The 17,597-nt window shown below is 44.5% G+C and overlaps 1 protein-coding gene across 3 annotated transcripts; it reads right to left on the reverse strand.

Annotated features, from left to right (window-relative positions):
- Positions 1–11,370: 11,370 nt before the first annotated feature.
- On the reverse strand, positions 11,371–16,997 carry LOC120319869 (histone H3.3A). 3 transcript variants are annotated; one of them, XM_039369171.1, is made up of 4 exons: positions 16,839–16,997; positions 13,910–14,068; positions 13,493–13,685; positions 11,371–12,146 (listed from the first exon to the last, which is right to left on the reverse strand). In XM_039369171.1, the coding sequence occupies exons 2-4, from the start codon at positions 14,035–14,037 to the stop codon at positions 12,018–12,020; spliced, it is 450 nt and encodes a 149-aa protein (XP_039225105.1). In that variant the 5' UTR covers positions 14,038–14,068; positions 16,839–16,997; the 3' UTR covers positions 11,371–12,017. The 3 variants fall into 3 exon arrangements, with proteins under 3 accessions (XP_039225105.1, XP_039225107.1, XP_039225106.1); XM_039369173.1 differs by having other exon boundaries at positions 13,532–13,685; positions 16,839–16,996; XM_039369172.1 differs by having other exon boundaries at positions 13,910–14,065; positions 16,839–16,989.
- Between the last annotated feature and the right edge of the window lie 600 nt (positions 16,998–17,597).

A 17,597-nucleotide genomic window follows, 5' to 3' on the forward strand; every position in this document is an offset into this window, starting at 1 on the left:
CTAGTTGATGAGAAGACATCGGTCTGGAAATAACCGCAATCTTTTCCTTGGTCAAGTGCACACAAACACACTCACCCCTTATAATTGTAATACGGAGCGGGATTAGGGTCACACTGTCAGGACAATTAATTTACCACCAGCCACCCCTCATTAAGGGAATGACAGCCAGGGGACGGGAGGGGAGGGGGTGGTGCTAAGCGTCCTTAATTGAAAATCCCAGCCCTAAAATAGAACTGGACGGATTAGGGTGGCAGCGAAGGGGACGAGGGACTTCAGCAGGACGGGTCAACGGCCGGCAGGAGAAGGCAGACGGGACCCCCTTCCTCCCCCTTGCATTTTGGAAGGTCAACTTCTTCCAAAGCTCTCCCATCCAGGCAAAATGGGTCCTTGCTGTCCACCCCTAGGCCATCTGCAGGGGATCGAATAAGGGATATGGGTGGTCCTTGCCTTTACGACCGCAGTTGAGCTCAGAGTCTCCGTTAAGTGAGGTTTGCCCCCATTTTATGAACTTTCGAGCCACGGTTGTTAAGCGAAGCATGCGGTCGTTAAGTGAATCTGGTTCCCCCATTGACTTGCTTGTCAGAAGGACGCCAAAGGGGATCATGTGACACACACCCCAGGATGCTTCCACTGTCATAAATATGAACTAGTGGCCAAGTGTCTGAATTTTGATCCCGTGATTAGAATAGAATAGAATAGAATAGAATAGAATAGAATAGAATAGAATAGAATAGGAAATAGGAATTGGAATAGGAAATAGAAATAGAATAGAATAGAAAATACAGAATGGAATAGAATAGAATAGAATAGGAATAGAATAGAATAGAATAGAATAGAATAGAATAGAATAGAATAGAAGGAATGAAGAATAGAATAAGAATAAATAGAATAGAAGGAATGAAGAATAGCATAGCACAGCATAGAATAGAACAGAACAGAACAGAGTAATGGAATGGAGTAGAAGGATAGAGTAGAATAGAATAATGGAATGAAGTAGAAGAATGGAATGGAATGGAATGGAATAGAATAGAATAGAATAGAATAGAATAGAATAGAATAATGGAATGGGGTAGAAGAATAGAATAGAATAGAATAGAATAGAATAGAATAGAATAGAATAGAATAATGGAATAGAATGGAATGGAATGGAATGGAATAGAATAGAATAGAACAGAATAGGAAATAGAATAGAATAGAATAGAATAGAATAGAATAGAATAGAATAATGGAATGAAGTAGAAGAATAGAATAGAATAGAATAGAATAGAATAGAATAGAATAGAATAGAATAGAATAATGGAATAGAATAGAATAATGGAATAGAATGGAATGGAATGGAATGGAATGGAATAGAATAGAATAGAATAGAACAGAATAGGAAATAGAATAGAATAGAATAGAATAGAATAGAATAGAAAGCTGGAAGGGACCTTGGAGGTCTTCTAGTCCAGCCCCCTGCTCAAGCAGGAGAACCTATACCATCTCAGACAAGTGATTCTCCAGTCTCTTCTTTAAAACCTCTAGTGATGGAGCGCCCACGATTTCTGGGGGTAAGCTGTTCCACCGGTGAATTATCCTCACTGTTAGGAAGTTTCTTCTTAATTCCAGGTTGCTTCTTTCTTTGATCAGTTTCCAACCATTGTTTCTCGTTCTGCCCTCTGGTGCTTTGGTGAATAACGTGACCCCCCTCTTCTTTGTGGCAGCCCCTCAGATACTGGAATACTGCTATCACGTCTGCTCTATTTCTTCTTTTCTTGAGACTAGCCAAACCCAAGTCCTGCAGCCGTTCTTCGTACGTTTTAGTCTCCAGGCCTTTAATCATCTTAGTTGCTCTTCTCTGATTCTTTTCCAAACTCTCAACATCTTTTTTGTGAGATGGTGACCAGAACTGGCTGCAGTATTCCAGGTGTGGTCTTACTAGGGCTTTATAAAGCGATGCTGCAAAGGTCGTAACTGTGAAAAACGGACCTGTTGTAAGTCGGGGATTATCTGTATGGCAATCTTGCAAGCAAGCGCATGACCATCACTATAGATGACCCTAATGGGTTATGGACCTAATGATGCTAACATTGAGAGGATATAAGAATCCCTAAAACGGATGTCTTCTATTCAAAAAGAAGTGTTAAACTCCCTTATCTGTGGAATACAGATAATAAATACCATATCTCATAGTGCTGATATAAATAACGTTCAGAAAAGTGCTCTATGACTGGTGTGAAATTCTGGGAATCGAAGGCTATCCATCTTAAAACATTCCCCGGCTGGGGAATTTTGAAAGTTTGAAGTCCACCCATGTTAAAGCATGCTGGCTAGAGAATTCTGGGAGTTGAAGTCCATCCATCTTAAAGCATGCTGGCTGGGGAATTCTGGGAATCAAAGGCTATCCATCTTAAAACATGCCTGCTGGGGAATTTTGGAAGTTTGAAATCCACCCATCTTAAACTACGCTGGCTAGGGAATTCTGGGATTTGAAGTCCATGCATCTTAAAGCATGTTGGCTAGGGCAGTGGTGGTGAACCCACCCTCAGAGCCCTCTCTGTGGGCACGCGTGCCCTCGCCATAGTCCTAGGCCTTCAGCTGGGTTTTATAAAACCTTTTCGCTTTAGGCCTCCGCTGCCATGTGCAAAAAAAAAAAAAAGGTTCAATCAGTCAATTTCAACTTCTCACGGGGAAAAAAAAAGATCTTGCAAAATTGGAATTGATTGATTGAACTTTTTAATCCCACCTAGTCTGCCGTTACCACCGCAGCCACACCCACCCAATGGGCCACACCCACCCAATGGGCCACACCCACCCGGCACCCGACAATGCATAAGTGGGTTTTGGGTTGCAGTTTGGGCACTCGGTCTCTAAAAGGTTCACCATCACTGGGCTAGGGAATTCTGGGATTTAAAGTCCATGCATCTTAAAGCATGTTGGCTAGGGTATTCTGGGAGTTGAAACTCACCCATCTTGAAGTTGCCACGGTTGAAAAACCCTGTGTTAGATTTTGGGGGAAAGGTCCCTAGCTATCTCCTGGCCTCTCTCTTGCAAGCCTGCATCTGTACGTTCCAAATGACCTCTGTGAGCTAATAATCCTGGAATTACAGTTGCCCTTTATTCCAAGCGCATATTTCAATTATGGCATGAAGCAGCAGCGAGGACCTGGCATCCAGTCTTGGATTCTAGAGCAGCAGGTCCCGACGTATTAAAAACGCAGATGAAAATGGATTTCCAGCAAAGCTTAATCCAACTCCCAATTTTCACAGCAAACCCCCCCCCCCAAAAAAATTAGGCTGCCTGCAATTACACACTTACAATTTAATTTGTCCAACAGGCTTAGCTGGGAAATTGTAAAAGGGGGGGCGGAGTTTGAAAGAAAAAAGTGGGGAAAAAGAGTGAGAGACATGTGGGGGGGGGGTGCATGAAATAAATAAGCATTTAAAAAAAAAGTATCGCCTTGCAAACAGAGTCTCCACTGGGAAGAGGAGAGAAAAAGATATTTTTGGTGGCGCTGAGAGACAGAATCAGGCAAGTGGGTGACATCGTTTGGGGCATCTTTACCAGCCGGGCTGATGGGGGTGTCTGCGTTAGGGGTCAAAAAAGTCAAAATGGCAGCTGGGACTGGCCCATCAAAGGCCCCCCCCCCTTTCTGGGTGCATCGCATGTTCCACGCACCTTTAAAAGGGAGCAAGTTTTCAATCACGCATGATCCTCGTTGTCAGCTTCTTAAAATCCCCTTGGCAATTTTACTGGAAATTATCTAAAAATATTGTAGGTCTTGAGAACACCTGTGCAAGGATCGGCTGATGGAAAGTGGGCGATTCAGGCTGGAGAAAAGATGGGAGTCCAGACATAATATTAGTGTTATGTCCTTGACTTATGACCAGAATGGAGCCTGCACATCATTGTTATAAGCCGTGATGGTCACAAAATGGGTTGCTCATGAGCCTGACTCAAATGTTGTGACTTTTGGGCAGCAGTCATTAAGAAACTCACCTTGGTTATTAAGCAAAAACCACAGTCATTAAGTGAATCTGTAGCCTTTAGAATGATATTCTTGCACAGGGCTGGGCTAGATGACCTTTGCAGTTCCCTTCTAATCTCTACAGCAGGGCTAGGCAACCTTGGCTCTTTTATGACTCGTGGACTTCAACTCCCAGAATTCCTGAGCCAGCCATGAAAGGGAGAGGTTTCCATGCTGAGCCAGGCTGGCTCAGGAATTCTGGGAGTTGAAGTCCACCAGTCATGAGGGGGCCAAAGTTTCCCTCATGCTGGCTCAGGAATTCTGGGAGTTGAAGTCCACCAGTCATAAAAGAGCCCAGGTTGCCCACCCCTGCCCTAGGCCTAAGCCACTTTATGACTGGTGGACTTCAACTCCCAGAATTTCTGAGCCAGCCACGCTGAGGGGAAAGGGAGAGGTTTCCAAGCTGAGCCATGCTGGCTCAGGGATTCTGGGAGTTGAAGTCCATGAGTCATGAGGGGGCCAAGACTGCCTACAGTATTCTGATTCTCTTATATAAAGCCAGTAGGTTTTCCTCAATTGTATGAATGACCTGCTTTCCTGCCTGCTTATACTGAAATTAAGCCTCTCTGGCCTGCATCCACTCCTACTTGGGTTGCGCTCAACAAGCACCAAGGCGCAAATTTGAATGGCTGAGTTCCTATCGCATCAATGGCCAAACAAGTAAAGTACATTAGAGCTTACCAGAAAGGTCCGCTTTATGCAACGTGCTAGGACAACAGCTGCACAGTAATTTCAATAAAATGCTCCATACAAAATGCTCCCCAAACCCGTTCAGCCGGCTTTAGCATATTGCACAAAGCACTGTTAGAGTAATTAGAGTAAACCGCTCTTAAAGTTGTTCATGAGGACAATCAGGTTGATCTCAATGCTCAGCCATCAGCAAACACATAGAGATCAATCGCCTTTCCACACCATTCAAGAGAGACAACAGAAAGCTAAGACGGAAACAAGAAAACCAGGGCACATCCTTCCTAGCAATGCACACCCAGATAAGCAGGGATTAACACCAGACAAACAATGTAGCAGAAAACAAAACCCTGATCAAGGAACTACGGCGGTACTCAAGAGAAAAGCGTACCTCCACCAACATTGGCAGGGCAAGCTACTATTTATAAAAGAGGTAGCAAACTCAACACTCACTAGCTTTGATGATGTTGCCTAGTTGAGTAATGACATGTGTATGAGCAAACAACCAAGTTCAGAGAGCACCAAGGACCCCACACAGTGGAATTATCTTTTACAAGAAGGTTAATATCTGATAGCTGGATTGCAGATTGTAGATTGAAGCAATCATGTTCAAAGAAGCAACAATTCCATCTACATTCGTTGAGCATGGGATGTGCCAATTTTAAGAAAATTTGAGGGTGATAAAAATAATTTTGATAACCGAGGCCGTATATGCTTGAAGGGAGGGGGAGGTTAAGAAATATGATAGAAAGATAGATAGATAGATAGATAGATAGATAGATAGATAGATAGATAGATAGATAGATAGATAGATAGATAGATAGATAGATGATGGATGGATATAGGATAGAGATAGATAGATGCCTGATTCATACCCTATGCTAAGCCATAAATTATTTACTAAACTACATTTCACTCACCAAATTATAAGTATGCCAAGTCTGAAATCGTGGTTGACAAACCACAGATACCAGGTTCACATAACTAGTATAGCCACAACCAATCTAGTAACAGGATTGGTTACCTTGCAAACCCAACTTATTTCAAATCTATAGTTGGCCAATTTCAGGAACAATCCAATCCCCTACCAACTTACTAACCAAACATTGTTTAGTTACCAGGACAATTTCAACTCATCTGTTTATAAGGACATTTAGCGTATGGCATCGATAGAGGTCATTGATCTACAAATTTAGTTTAGAATTCCTGAGGATACAATGCTCAAGATGCTGCAGCAAATATTATATCTTCTTCTTCTTCTTCTTCTTCTTCTTCTTCTTCTTCTTCTTCTTCTTCTTCTTCTTCTTCTTCTTCTTCTTCTTCTTCTTCTTCTTCTTCTTCTTCTTCTTCTTCTTCTTCTTCTTCTTCTTCTTCTTCTTCTTCTTCATCATCATCAGTTTCTTACCCAATGTGTGATGGACATGGCACATGGGGGGGGGGTGTTGAATAAAAATTAAACCAACATTTTGACAGTCTGTGGCAGAAACAATGGGCTGGGGCTTAGCTCCTCAAAAGTGGCTCCGGAAACACCCAGCGTTTTTGTATGCTGCAATTAATGCTTTACTCTTTGCGATGCTTTTCTCTTTCAACTTCACCAGGGAGTCTTTCTCCTTCTTGGTTAATTAGAATCAACATAGTCAATATGGAAATGGATTTAATTTGAGATACAAACAGGCATTCTCATTCACTCAACCCCAGGGGCAGGAGTCCAATTAACACCTCTCCCCTCTCCTGCAGAAAACTGAGAGGAAAAACAGAGTTTGAAACAAATGCCAGTTTAACGGGACATCTTGATCATCTGCAGAGCAATTCAATGGGGGGAGATAGATTTGTTTACCCTGGAGCAGAGAAGGGAAGCTGTTGGTTTCTAATCTTGCAGGAATCCACAGATTTGGGAAGTGTTGGAAGTGCTGGTTTATTTTCTCTCCAAGAAGCCCCACATAGGAGGCTAGAGGACCTTTGAGTGACCCAGTAGAAAACTAAAGTTTCTGTCTTAGGTTTTGTCCTTCAAAATCCGTAGATGCAAAATTCAAAGACCTGGGCGAAACATAATTTGCACACTCAAAAGTGGGGTTTTTTTTAAAGAAACCCCCTTAAATACTCTAAACCCTTCAAAAAAAAAAAAAGTCTAAAATCTGAAATGGAATTTCTTCAGGACTAAAAATATATAGGGAACTATATATTTGTTTTCTGAGGTTTTTGCGAGTATTTGTATGTAGGTCTTTGGTTATTCGGGTTTTCTCCCGCGTCAAATTGGAAGTGTCTTGGCGACGTTTCGACGAAGTCTCATTCGTCATCTTCAGGCTGGTATTTTCAGCTTCGTGCTCCTAGAATCTAGGAGCACGAAGCTGAAAATACCAGCCTGAAGATGACGAATGAGACTTCGTCGAAACGTCACCAAGACACTTCCAATTTGACGCGGGAGAAAACCTGAATAACCAAAGACCTACATACATACATACATACATATATACATACATACACAATGTTCCTCCAGGCCTTCCTGTCCTCTACCATCTTCTGGAGTCCATTTAAGCTCACACCTCCTGCTTCAGTGACTCCATCCAGCCACCTCCTTCTCTGTCGTCCCCTTCTTCTCTTGCCCTCCATCTTTCCCAGCATCAGGCTCTTCTCCAGTGAGTCCTTCCTTCTCATTAGGTGGCCAAAGGACTTGAGTTTCAACTTCAGGATCTGACCTTCCAAAGAGCAGTTGGGGTTAATCTCCTGTAGGACCGACCAGTTTGATTGCCTTGCAGTCCAAGGGACTCGCAGGAGTCTTCTCCAGCACCAGAGTTCAAAGGCCTCAATTCTTTGGCGCTCAGCCTTTCTTATGGTCCAGCTTTCACAGCCATACATTGCAACTGGGAAAACCATGGCCTGGACTATACGCACTTTTGTTGGCAGGGCGATGTCTCTGCTTTTTAGAATGCTGTCTAAATTTGCCATAGCTTTCCTCCCCAGGAGCGTCTTTTAATTTCTTGGCTGCATCTGTGGTGATCTTGGAGCCGAGGAAGATAAATTCCCTGATCAGAGTTTGGTTGACGAACAACACAAGCACGTTGCACGAACCGAATTTCACAACAAAATAGCTAATCTAGAAGCACCTTTGCAAGGCCAGATGAGTCTTCTCAATTCACCTCCAAAAGAGGTCTTATCTTTCGGAGACTGATCGAATGATTAAGATACTAATTTTTACTCCCTCCAAAACTCTTCTATCAAGTTTTGTCCCTAAACCTTCATGATAGCCCCAGCCTTATCCTGTTCCCATTTCTGAGAGATAGCTAGGGGATTCTGGGAGTTGAATTTTGCATATCTTCACGTTGCCAAGTTTGAGATATATACCCTCAGGACCCAGAGAGGACAAAGAAATAGAAGAGGAAAAAAGGCATTGCTTTCATCCAATCATCGTCTCTTTCTTTAAGGAAATATTTCCCTTGAATTTGACAGATTGGCGCTTTTACATATCCGCATTTGGGCCCTCCGGAACGAATTTGCATGTGGTGAAACAGTTTTGTATGCAAAAACAAACACATTTGCATGCGGGAGATGTGCTTTTGATATGGGGGGGGGAATTGTGAAGATGAATCACATTGCCTTGATGTATTCCCCCCCCCTCAAATTATACAGGTAACTCTTATGTTGAGAGAGAAGAAAAAAAAATGTCCTAAGATAGCATGTAATGCTTAAGGCTCATTCGAAAAGTATTTCCATTGGGACAAATTATCTTTCTTCCTAAGATGGTAAAGGGTCTGGGGCAGTAGTTCTCAACCTTTTTAATGCCGCGACCCCCAACCGGTCGTAAGTCGAGGACTACTCAACCGGTTGTAAGTCGAGGACTACTCAACTGGTGCAGCACCGTTTGCAGAATGGGACTTTTGGAGGGCTCAGCAGGGCAGAGACAGCCTGGACAATTCCTATTGGCTTTTGAAAGCCAATAGAATTAGACTCTATTCAAGAGAGTCTATTCTATTGGCTTTCAAAAGCCAATAGAATAAAAGGGAGTAGCACAGCTAAGGAAAAGGGGGGGAAATGGTGGACTGTGTTGTTTGGCGACCCCCGTGAAATGGTCGTTCGACCCCAAATGGGGTCCCGACCCACAGGTTGAGAACCACTGGCCTGGGGGCTAAACCGTAGGATAAATGATTGATGGAACTAGGTATGTTAGCCTAGTGAAGGCTTAGGGGAGATTTTCCAATACTTGAGGGGCTGCCATAGAGAAGAGGGGGGCATCCTATTCTCCAGAGCACCTGAGCGCAGGACAAGACGTAATGGCTGGAAACCTATAAAGAGAGATCTGGAACTAAGGAGAAACTTCCTGACAGGGAGAACAATTCACCAGTGGAACAACTTGCCTCCAGAAGTTGTGGCTGCTCCATCAATGGAGGTTTTCAAAAACAGACTGGACAACCATTTGATCAGAATGATAGATCTCCTGTCTTTAGCAGGGGTTGGACTAGAAGACCTCCAAGCTCCCTTCCAGCTCTAGGATTCTATGAGTGCATAGTTGACCCCTTCAGTAAGGCCACTGTCCAACCTCCCCCAGCCCCAAGGTCCAAAGGGAGGGGGGGGAAACCACAGCCAGAACAAAACTACCCTTGTGTGCAAATCCCTCCGGGAATTCCAAGCTCTTGTTAATGCCTTGAGAAATGTGTCAGGGAGGGAGACAAAAGCTGCCAGCAGTTCCAGGGCAGAATTCTCAAGGGGGGGGGGGGGAGGAAGGAACAGGCTGGACCACGTACAGGCAGTCCTCGGCATACGACAGTTGAGGCCAACATTTCCGTCGCTAAGACAGATCTTGGTTGAGTTTTGCCCCATTTTGCGACCCTTTGGCCAGTTAAGCGAGTCACTTAAGTTGTTAAGTGAATCGTGTCATCCTTAAGCAAATCTCCGGCTTCTCCCGCTGACTTTGCTTAGCAAGAAGCTGACTCAGAAGGTTGCAAATGGGGATCGCTTGATCCCAGGGCACCGCAACTGTCGTACATGCAACGGGGGGTGGGTGGGGGGTGTGCCGTGGGCCCGAATTTTGACCACGCAAAGCGGTAGAAGTCACTAAGTGTGAAAAACCGATCACAAGTCGCTTTTTTCCAGTGAGGATGCAATTTCCAACGGCCACTAAACGGATGGTGGGAAGTTGAGGATTACCTATGCACCAGGGGTCCCCAACCGTGGCCACTTGTGGACTTGTGGACTTGAACTCCCAGAATTTCTCAGCCAGCTTGGTTGAAGTCCACAAGTCTTAAAGCGGCCACCTCTGCTATACACAACTGAATTCCTGATCTCCTGGCTCATTTAAGCCTTCCTGGCCTCCTGTGGATACCCCGAGCTCTCTTGATGAACAGCTCCCCCCACCACAACCAGGTCTGATTTATAAAAAAATATTTTTCATCATATAAATAACAGCATTAAGGGAGATTCTACAAAACTTAAGAACAAAATCAAGAAGGAAAAACAATTGCTCGCGTATCCAGTCCTGTCCACTACGTCTAGCTAAGCCGAAATCAAAACAAACCACGTTAGAGCCAAAACTGACATGCAAACCATAGGCTTGACATGTACTGCTCAAGTTTATTGCACTTTTTTGGTATGTGTATAAATCGCCTGTCTGCTTGCATTTTTCCTTTGATGGCTTTTGAATGAGACTCTACTGCCCCCTGCTGATCAGAAGGCATTTTACAGGACGTTCAACGTTGGGACTTTTCACAAAAAGCTTTTGCCAATTTTACAGTGGTACTTTTGATACTCAAACTGCTCTGAAACTCACCAAACTTTTTAGAATAGAGCTGGAAAGAGCCTTGAAGGTCTTCTAGTCCAGCCCCCTGCTTGAGCAGGAGAACGTATACCATTTCAGACAAGTGACTGTCCAGTGTCTTCTTAAAAACCTCCAGCGATGGAGCGCCCACAATTTCTGATGTCCAGCTGTTCCACTGGTTGATTGTCCTCACTATCAGGAAGTTTCATCTTAATTCCAGGTTGCTTCTCTCTTTGATCAGTTTCCAACCATTGTTTCTTGCCCTCTGTTGCTTTGGTGAATAATTTGACCCCCTCTTCTTTGTGGCAGCCTCTCAAATACTAGAATATTGCTATCATGTCTCCCCTATTTCTTCTTTTCTTTAGACTATCCAAACCCAAGTCCCGCAGCCGTTCTTCGTGTGTTTTAGTCTCCAGGCCTTTGATCATCTTAGTTGCTCTTCTCTGAATTTTTTCCAAGGTCTCAGCATCTTGTTTGTAGCAACATTCCAGGTGTGGTCTCGCTAGGGATTTATAAAGCAGTACTAATACTTAGTACTCGATGCATTTTTGTTGTCCCGGTACTTGTTTGATTGGTACTCAACGCACAAGTTAGAACTTGTTGGTGTCAGTTGCCTTGTCCATCCATATCTATCTATCTGTCTGTCTGTCTGTCTGTCTGTCTGTCTGTCTATCTATCTACACACACACACACACACACACATATAAAAACTATTTTCTGCTTAGGGATAAGGATAATACAGAGATATGCTGGATTGCTGCACAAACTGTCAAGGTTTCCATTCAAGTGTGCTTTATGAATGCCATGTATATTGTTTGTTTCCCATTCTGGCATATCTGTTTGAAGAGCTTCGCAAACACAAGAGCTTCCGGTCTGTCGGAGAAAAAGTATTCGCTCCCATTAAGCCAAAAGGAAAGAAGCCCGCTTGTTTTCGTTTAACATTTATTTGTTTCCTTACTGCCTCAAGGTGGTTCCCTATTGATACAAAGATTAGAGTCACAGACACAAGACAAATGGAAAATAAGAAATTAAAGAAAGCACTCCTTGCCTAAATACAAAGAAAGAAAAGAGAGGAAAAAACCCCACACAGTAAACAGAAGTGCGCAGTGTTTGTGCAAACACTTTACAAACTCAAAAGACCAAAAACTCCATTGCTGAAATGTCTACAACTATATTTAAGTTCTGTATATAAAACCGGATTATTTCAAAAATGTCCTTTGTTGGGTTTGGATTTTTTTTTTTTTTTTTTTTTTTGCAATTCTGGAGGAAAAAAAGTTTAAAAAAAAACATTATCCAGAAGTCTTGCAGATTTCAAAGGTTTTGTTCTTTCTGTGGTTTTTTTTTTTTTTTTTGCTTGTACATGATGAATAGCAATCGGGTCTCCTGATCTTAGAGAGCTACTATGATAGATTATCTAACGTTTCCTCACATGTCCTAGCGACTACAAACAGGAGTAGGAGTAGGAGAGAGAGAGAGAGAAAGAAGGAAGGAAGGAAAACCTGGAGTGTATTTTAATACACGAACAGGGTGGGGCTGCCAAGAAAGGGGGTTTAAGGGCGGGAAGGGAAGTGGAACTTAAGCTCGTTCACCACGGATGCGACGGGCCAGTTGTATGTCTTTTGGCATGATAGTGACCCGCTTGGCATGGATGGCACACAAGTTGGTATCCTCAAACAGACCCACGAGGTACGCCTCGCTGGCTTCCTAAAAGATACAGAAAGGCAGTTAGAAAAGGGACTGATAATTACACAATTGGATGGGATTATAAACGTACACAGGCGCAATACTCGACTTACAGCTAGAGTTTCCACTGCTAAGCAAGGCAGTTGTTGAGTGGGTTGTGCCCGACTTTAGGACCTTGTTTGCCACAGCTGTTAAGCGAATCACCACCGTTGTTAAGTGAATCACACGGTGGTCAAGGGAATCTGGCTTCCCCCATTAAATGTGTCTTAGCTGGGAAGGTCGCAGATGGCAATTGTTGTGAATACATGCCGGTTGCCAAGTGCCCAGATTTCGATCACCTGATGGTGCGGCTGCTGCGACAGTTTGAGGTCTGAAGGCAGCTTATAAATCACTTTTTTCGGTGCCGTTGTGACTTTGAACAGTCACTAAACAAATGGCCGTAAGTAAAGGACTACACACACACACACACACACGAGGGAACTGTTAATCCATCGTATTTCGAACTCAGCCTAGAATGATCAAATTCTTTCCTTTTGAGATAAACAGCCTTATGCAGAATGCAGATGAAGAGTAAAAATAATAATAAGCCACAGGAACAAAAAAATAGCAAGTCCAAGCAATTAAAGACTTAAGTTAGGGAAAAAGACCACATAACCAATGCTTTTTAGGGGGGCATTAGAATGGCCTAAAAAGACTGTCAAATAATTTACACCAGGGGTCCCCAATCCCCGGGCCGGGGCCTAGTTGCAACCGGGCTGCAGAAACAGCGGGCCGGTGCGTAGGTGCACACAACTTGACTTACGTTGAGTGGCGGGTCAGGACATGAGCGCATCTCAACTAATTGAGCTGTGTGTGCATGTGTGTGGGCTGGCCAACCGCTCACACGAGTCAAGCAAACACATAGGCCCGGTTATCCTCCCCCCCCCACCCCAGCTGGGCCAACACGCAAAGGTTGGGGACCGCTGATTTACTCCATCTTGCAAGAACCTTCTGATCTTTCCTTGCTCCCATCACATCCATACAGTGTCTATTCTATTTGGGCAACTGTTGCTTTCTTGAGACTGCCAATGTCAAAAAAAGAAAAAAAAAAAGAAGGAAAGATCTTTAGAAGAGGATATTTCAGTTTTTTTTTTTTCCCCTTCAAGCCTTATTAGTTTATTCAATAGAGAGCTTTCCAGGCTCTGGAGTTCCCCAGTCTTAGTATGGCTGAAATCCAGAGACCTCTCATCCACAGACCTCTCAAGAAAGCACACTAAATAACAGAAGCGTGTAGTACTGGCAGTTTTAGGGGGTACAGTTCTACAGGCCTTTGGAACAACCCCTTTGAGATACATTTGGCTGTCAGCGGAATAGTTGTCTAACTGCACCTTAAAACCGGAAGAGAGAGATTTTGAGGAAACATCGACCTGCAAAGCCCCGATGGCGGCACTCTGGAACCGCAAGTCTGTCTTGAAATCCTGAGCAATTTCACGGACCAGGCGCTGGAAGGGCAGCTTGCGGATCAGCAACTCTGTGGATTTTTGATACCGCCGTATTTCTCGCAGGGCCACCGTGCCAGGCCTAGATGGGATGACGTGAAAATAAGTTTACGTGGCTCACCTCCCAGGAGCAATTCCCAGGATTCCTTAAGAATCAGAAATCTTCTTTCCACAGAAAAGTTGTTAATAGTGGCAAGCAAAGACAATGGACGTGGAAACTTCCCTAGTGGACAAATAATTTGGGAGGTGAGAATGGGGCCTGGGGGCAACCACTCCCCAATTCCACCAAAGGCTTAATATAAATACCTGTAACGGTGAGGTTTTTTCACTCCACCAGTTGACGGTGCACTTTTTCGAGCGGCTTTTGTGGCCAGCTGCTTTCGTGGCGCCTTCCCACCAGTGGATTTACGAGCAGTCTGCTTGGTACGGGCCATTCTGGAAGTTTCTTAGGATGCAAAATGTCTGCTAACAAAAAGAGAGGATCCTTCCTTAAAAAGACATTAACACTCTTCCAATATGTCCTTAAAACAAAACACGAAGAAGCCCGAGATAAATTTTCAAATATTTATCTCGATGTACAAAATCAACCTATTGTCTTGGAAAACAGTCTGCTTACAAAGAATATATTTATAAATAAAATGAGAGAAAGAAAGAAAAAAACTTCCTATTTTTCAAAAAATATTTTTTCCTATTTTGGCAGCCAAAAGCTTGTGTGGACAATGTGAGTCTTTTGAAACAGCCTCTTTCTTCCAACATATTTGTGTTATTTCAGGAGTTTCTTCTGTAAACTAATATAAAAGAAGCCAGATTTTTTTTCCTATTTACAAATCACTCAGCTTCAGAAAAAGGGATATTCTGAGTTCTGGGCAATGCAAGAGAGGGCTTACCTCTCCTATTCTAAAATGACTCCTAAGGCTAAGTGGTCCTTGATTTAGGATTGTAAATCATAAATGACAGTAACTGAGTCCAGAACTACAGTTGAAAGTTATTGGGGTTGTTAAGTCAAGGCATTGTGTGACCAGAAGCAGTTGTTAAGCAAATGCAACAGTTGTTAAATGGATCTATTTTACCCAATGGGTGTTGTTGTTTATTTTGCTGGAAATCAGAAGCACCAGAAACCACCCCAACATGTTGAAAATCAAAGTTATGTGACCGCAGGATGCTGCAAAGATGAACCGGTTGCCAAGCGCCCAAAACATGATTCTGTGATTGCAGGAGGGATAACTGTCACTTCAAAATTGGGGTGCTAAGTAGTTTTTGCAGGTCCATCATAATGGCCACTAAGCAACTGGTTGTAAATCGAGAACTTCGGTATTATAAAACGGTCAGGCATGCCTACAGTCCTTAGCTCCAAGTAAAATCCAATGAGCCTCATGGACCATATTTAAAAAGTTTTTTTTAAAAAAACCCTGGATGCTTCAAAGAACTTTTGAGAAGAATGATCTTACTGAGGCTGTGTTTGTCCCGAGATTAAAAAATGGTGCTGGATCTGTTCAGATTAGAAATGTCTGATTACAGTTTTTTGCATTGTGTCTGGGTGCAGATTTGTTAAGTGAGTTTTGCCCCATTTTACGACTTTTCTTGCCACAGTTGTTAAGTGAAATCACCGCAGTTGTTAAATTAGTCACAGGATTGTTAAGGGAATCTGCCTTCCCTACTGACACTGCTTGTCAGAAGGTCGCAAAACGGGATGATCACATGACCCCAGGGGACGCTGCAACCGTCATAAGTACATGCCAGTTGCCAAGCCTCTGAATTTTCATCACGTGACCACAGGGATGCTGCAAAGGTCGTAACTGTGGAAAGCGGTCATAAGTCACTTTTTTCCAGTGCCGTCTGAATGGTCACTAAATGAATCGTTGTTGAGGACTGCCTGTAGTTTCTCCACTTGCTCTGATTGAAGCAGCACAGAAGTTACAGTAAATAAAATAAGGATTAATGTGCTGGCCGGCAATGACTTTGCAAGCACAAGCAAAATGTTAAAGCAGTGGTTCTCAACCTGTGGGTCGGGATCCCATTTGGGGTCGAACGACCATTTCACGGGGGTCGCCAAACAACGCAGTCCGCCATTTTTCCCCCCTTTTCCTTAGCTGTGCTCCTCCCTTTTTTTCTATTGGCTTTGGAAAGCCAATAGAAGAGACTCTCTTGAATAGAGTCTCATTCTATTGGCTTTCAAAAGCCAACAGGAATTGTCCAGGCTGTCTCTGCCCTGCTGAGCCCGCCAAAAGTCCCATTCTGCAAACGGTGCTGCACCAGTTGAATAGTCCTCGACTTACGACCAGTTGAGTAGTCCTCGACTTACGACCGGTTGAGTAGTCCTCGACTTACGACCGGTTGGGGGGTCGCGGCATTAAAAAGGTTGAGAACCACTGTGTTAAATATTTGCAAAACCTATACATAAAAACCCAGCTCTGGATTCTGTTTTCTCGTCAGGCTGCGACTTTTAACGAAGAGGCAGCAAAAAAAAAAAGTTGTTGTTTTTTTTTAATTAACTAAAACGGATTAAGAGTTCCTTGTCCTAAATGAGACAGCTATGAAGGTAGGATCAGCGCCCAGGAACAAAAACGAGGAAGGGAAAAAGGAAAAAGGCTGGGCAGCCTCGAAATAAACATCTAGAGATAATTAAGAGATGCAACTTCAACTCCCAGAATTCCTACTCAGAGCGTCCTTCCCAAATAAGCCGCTCGGAATTCTGGGAGTTGAAGTGGCACCTCTACTGAGGCGGCTGGGTTGCGCGAGACTAAAGACTCCACGCCCCAGAAGCCTTTGCGGAAACCCTTTCCTCCAATTGGCTGTTCGGAACGTTAGGGACACCCACCCAGACTCTCCCCCGCCCTCACCGAACGCACGTACGCCGCGGAGCTTTTCGTTCCGATTGGCCCGCGCGCGCGGCCACCCAATCGCCTTTTAGCCCGGGCTCGCTAAAGAGCAGAGCGAGGGCGGGATGGCTCGAAGGCTCCAGGCAGACTGACACCGACTCGGCGCCAATCAGCCTCCACCTTTCCAGCCTATCACGAAGGCGACCGTAATCGTCGCCCTTTCCACCAATCGCCGGGGGAGGCACACGGAAGGCGGGATTTAAGCTTCCACGGGTGTGTGGTTGGGGGGGGGGCAGGAGATGAAACGCATCGCCTCAAACGACCCGAGTTTTCAATTCGCCCCCTTTTATTTTCGTCGCCCCCCTCCCCGCCGTCGAAAGGGGGGGGCGAAGCGCCCTCCCCGGTGTTGGGCTTACCTCAGCTCGTCCGCCTCGCGCTTCTACGGCCTTGGGTCGTGTCGCGGCCGCGCTCGCGCTGCCTGCTCGCCGACTTCCCGCCTTTCCCGCCTGCCCCCACAAGAAAATGGCGGGTTCCAGGGCCAGGCTTTTTAACCGTCATGCACCGGGGCTGGAGGAGGAGGGAGCGGAGGAGGGAGGGTCAGCTGAGGTGAACCCGGCGCGCAGGCCGCCATCTTGGCCCCGCGGCCTCCTCGCCTCGCCGCCCGGTTCTTCCGGGCTCCGCGTCGCCAGCCGTGGCTCCAGGGCGGCTGGGATGAAGCTACCCGGGGATAAATGGAGGATTTATAAGGCTGGCTTCGCGGGACACCCAGTGAGCCCTGGAGAGAGGAGGGAAGGGGGTGCAGAAGGATGCCGGTCGTGGATCCGTTGCCTTCCTGAGGGGAATTTCTGCCTCTTTTATCATCCCATCTACCTCATCTCTTGCATTTTATATCTCTGATTCGTCTTTATATTAGATTATCGACAGTCCGTTGACCGTGAGAATTTCTACCTCTTTGATCACCCCCTCTATAGTCTGTCTCATCTCTTGTTATTTTATATCTCTGATTCGTCTTTTGTCTTTATGTTCGATATCTACAGTCCGTTGACTTCCTGAGGGGAATTTCTACCTCTTATCATCCATCTATTTCATCTGTATTTTTTTTCTCTCTCTCTCTGGCTGTCTTCTATGCCTTGATAATAATAATAAAGTTGGAAGGGACCTCGGAGGTCATCTAG

This window comes from Crotalus tigris, unplaced genomic scaffold, assembly GCF_016545835.1.
Source record: "Crotalus tigris isolate CLP2741 ecotype Arizona unplaced genomic scaffold, ASM1654583v1 scf7180000020990.9691751010:1144802, whole genome shotgun sequence".
Classification (NCBI taxonomy): Eukaryota; Metazoa; Chordata; class Lepidosauria; order Squamata; family Viperidae; genus Crotalus; species Crotalus tigris.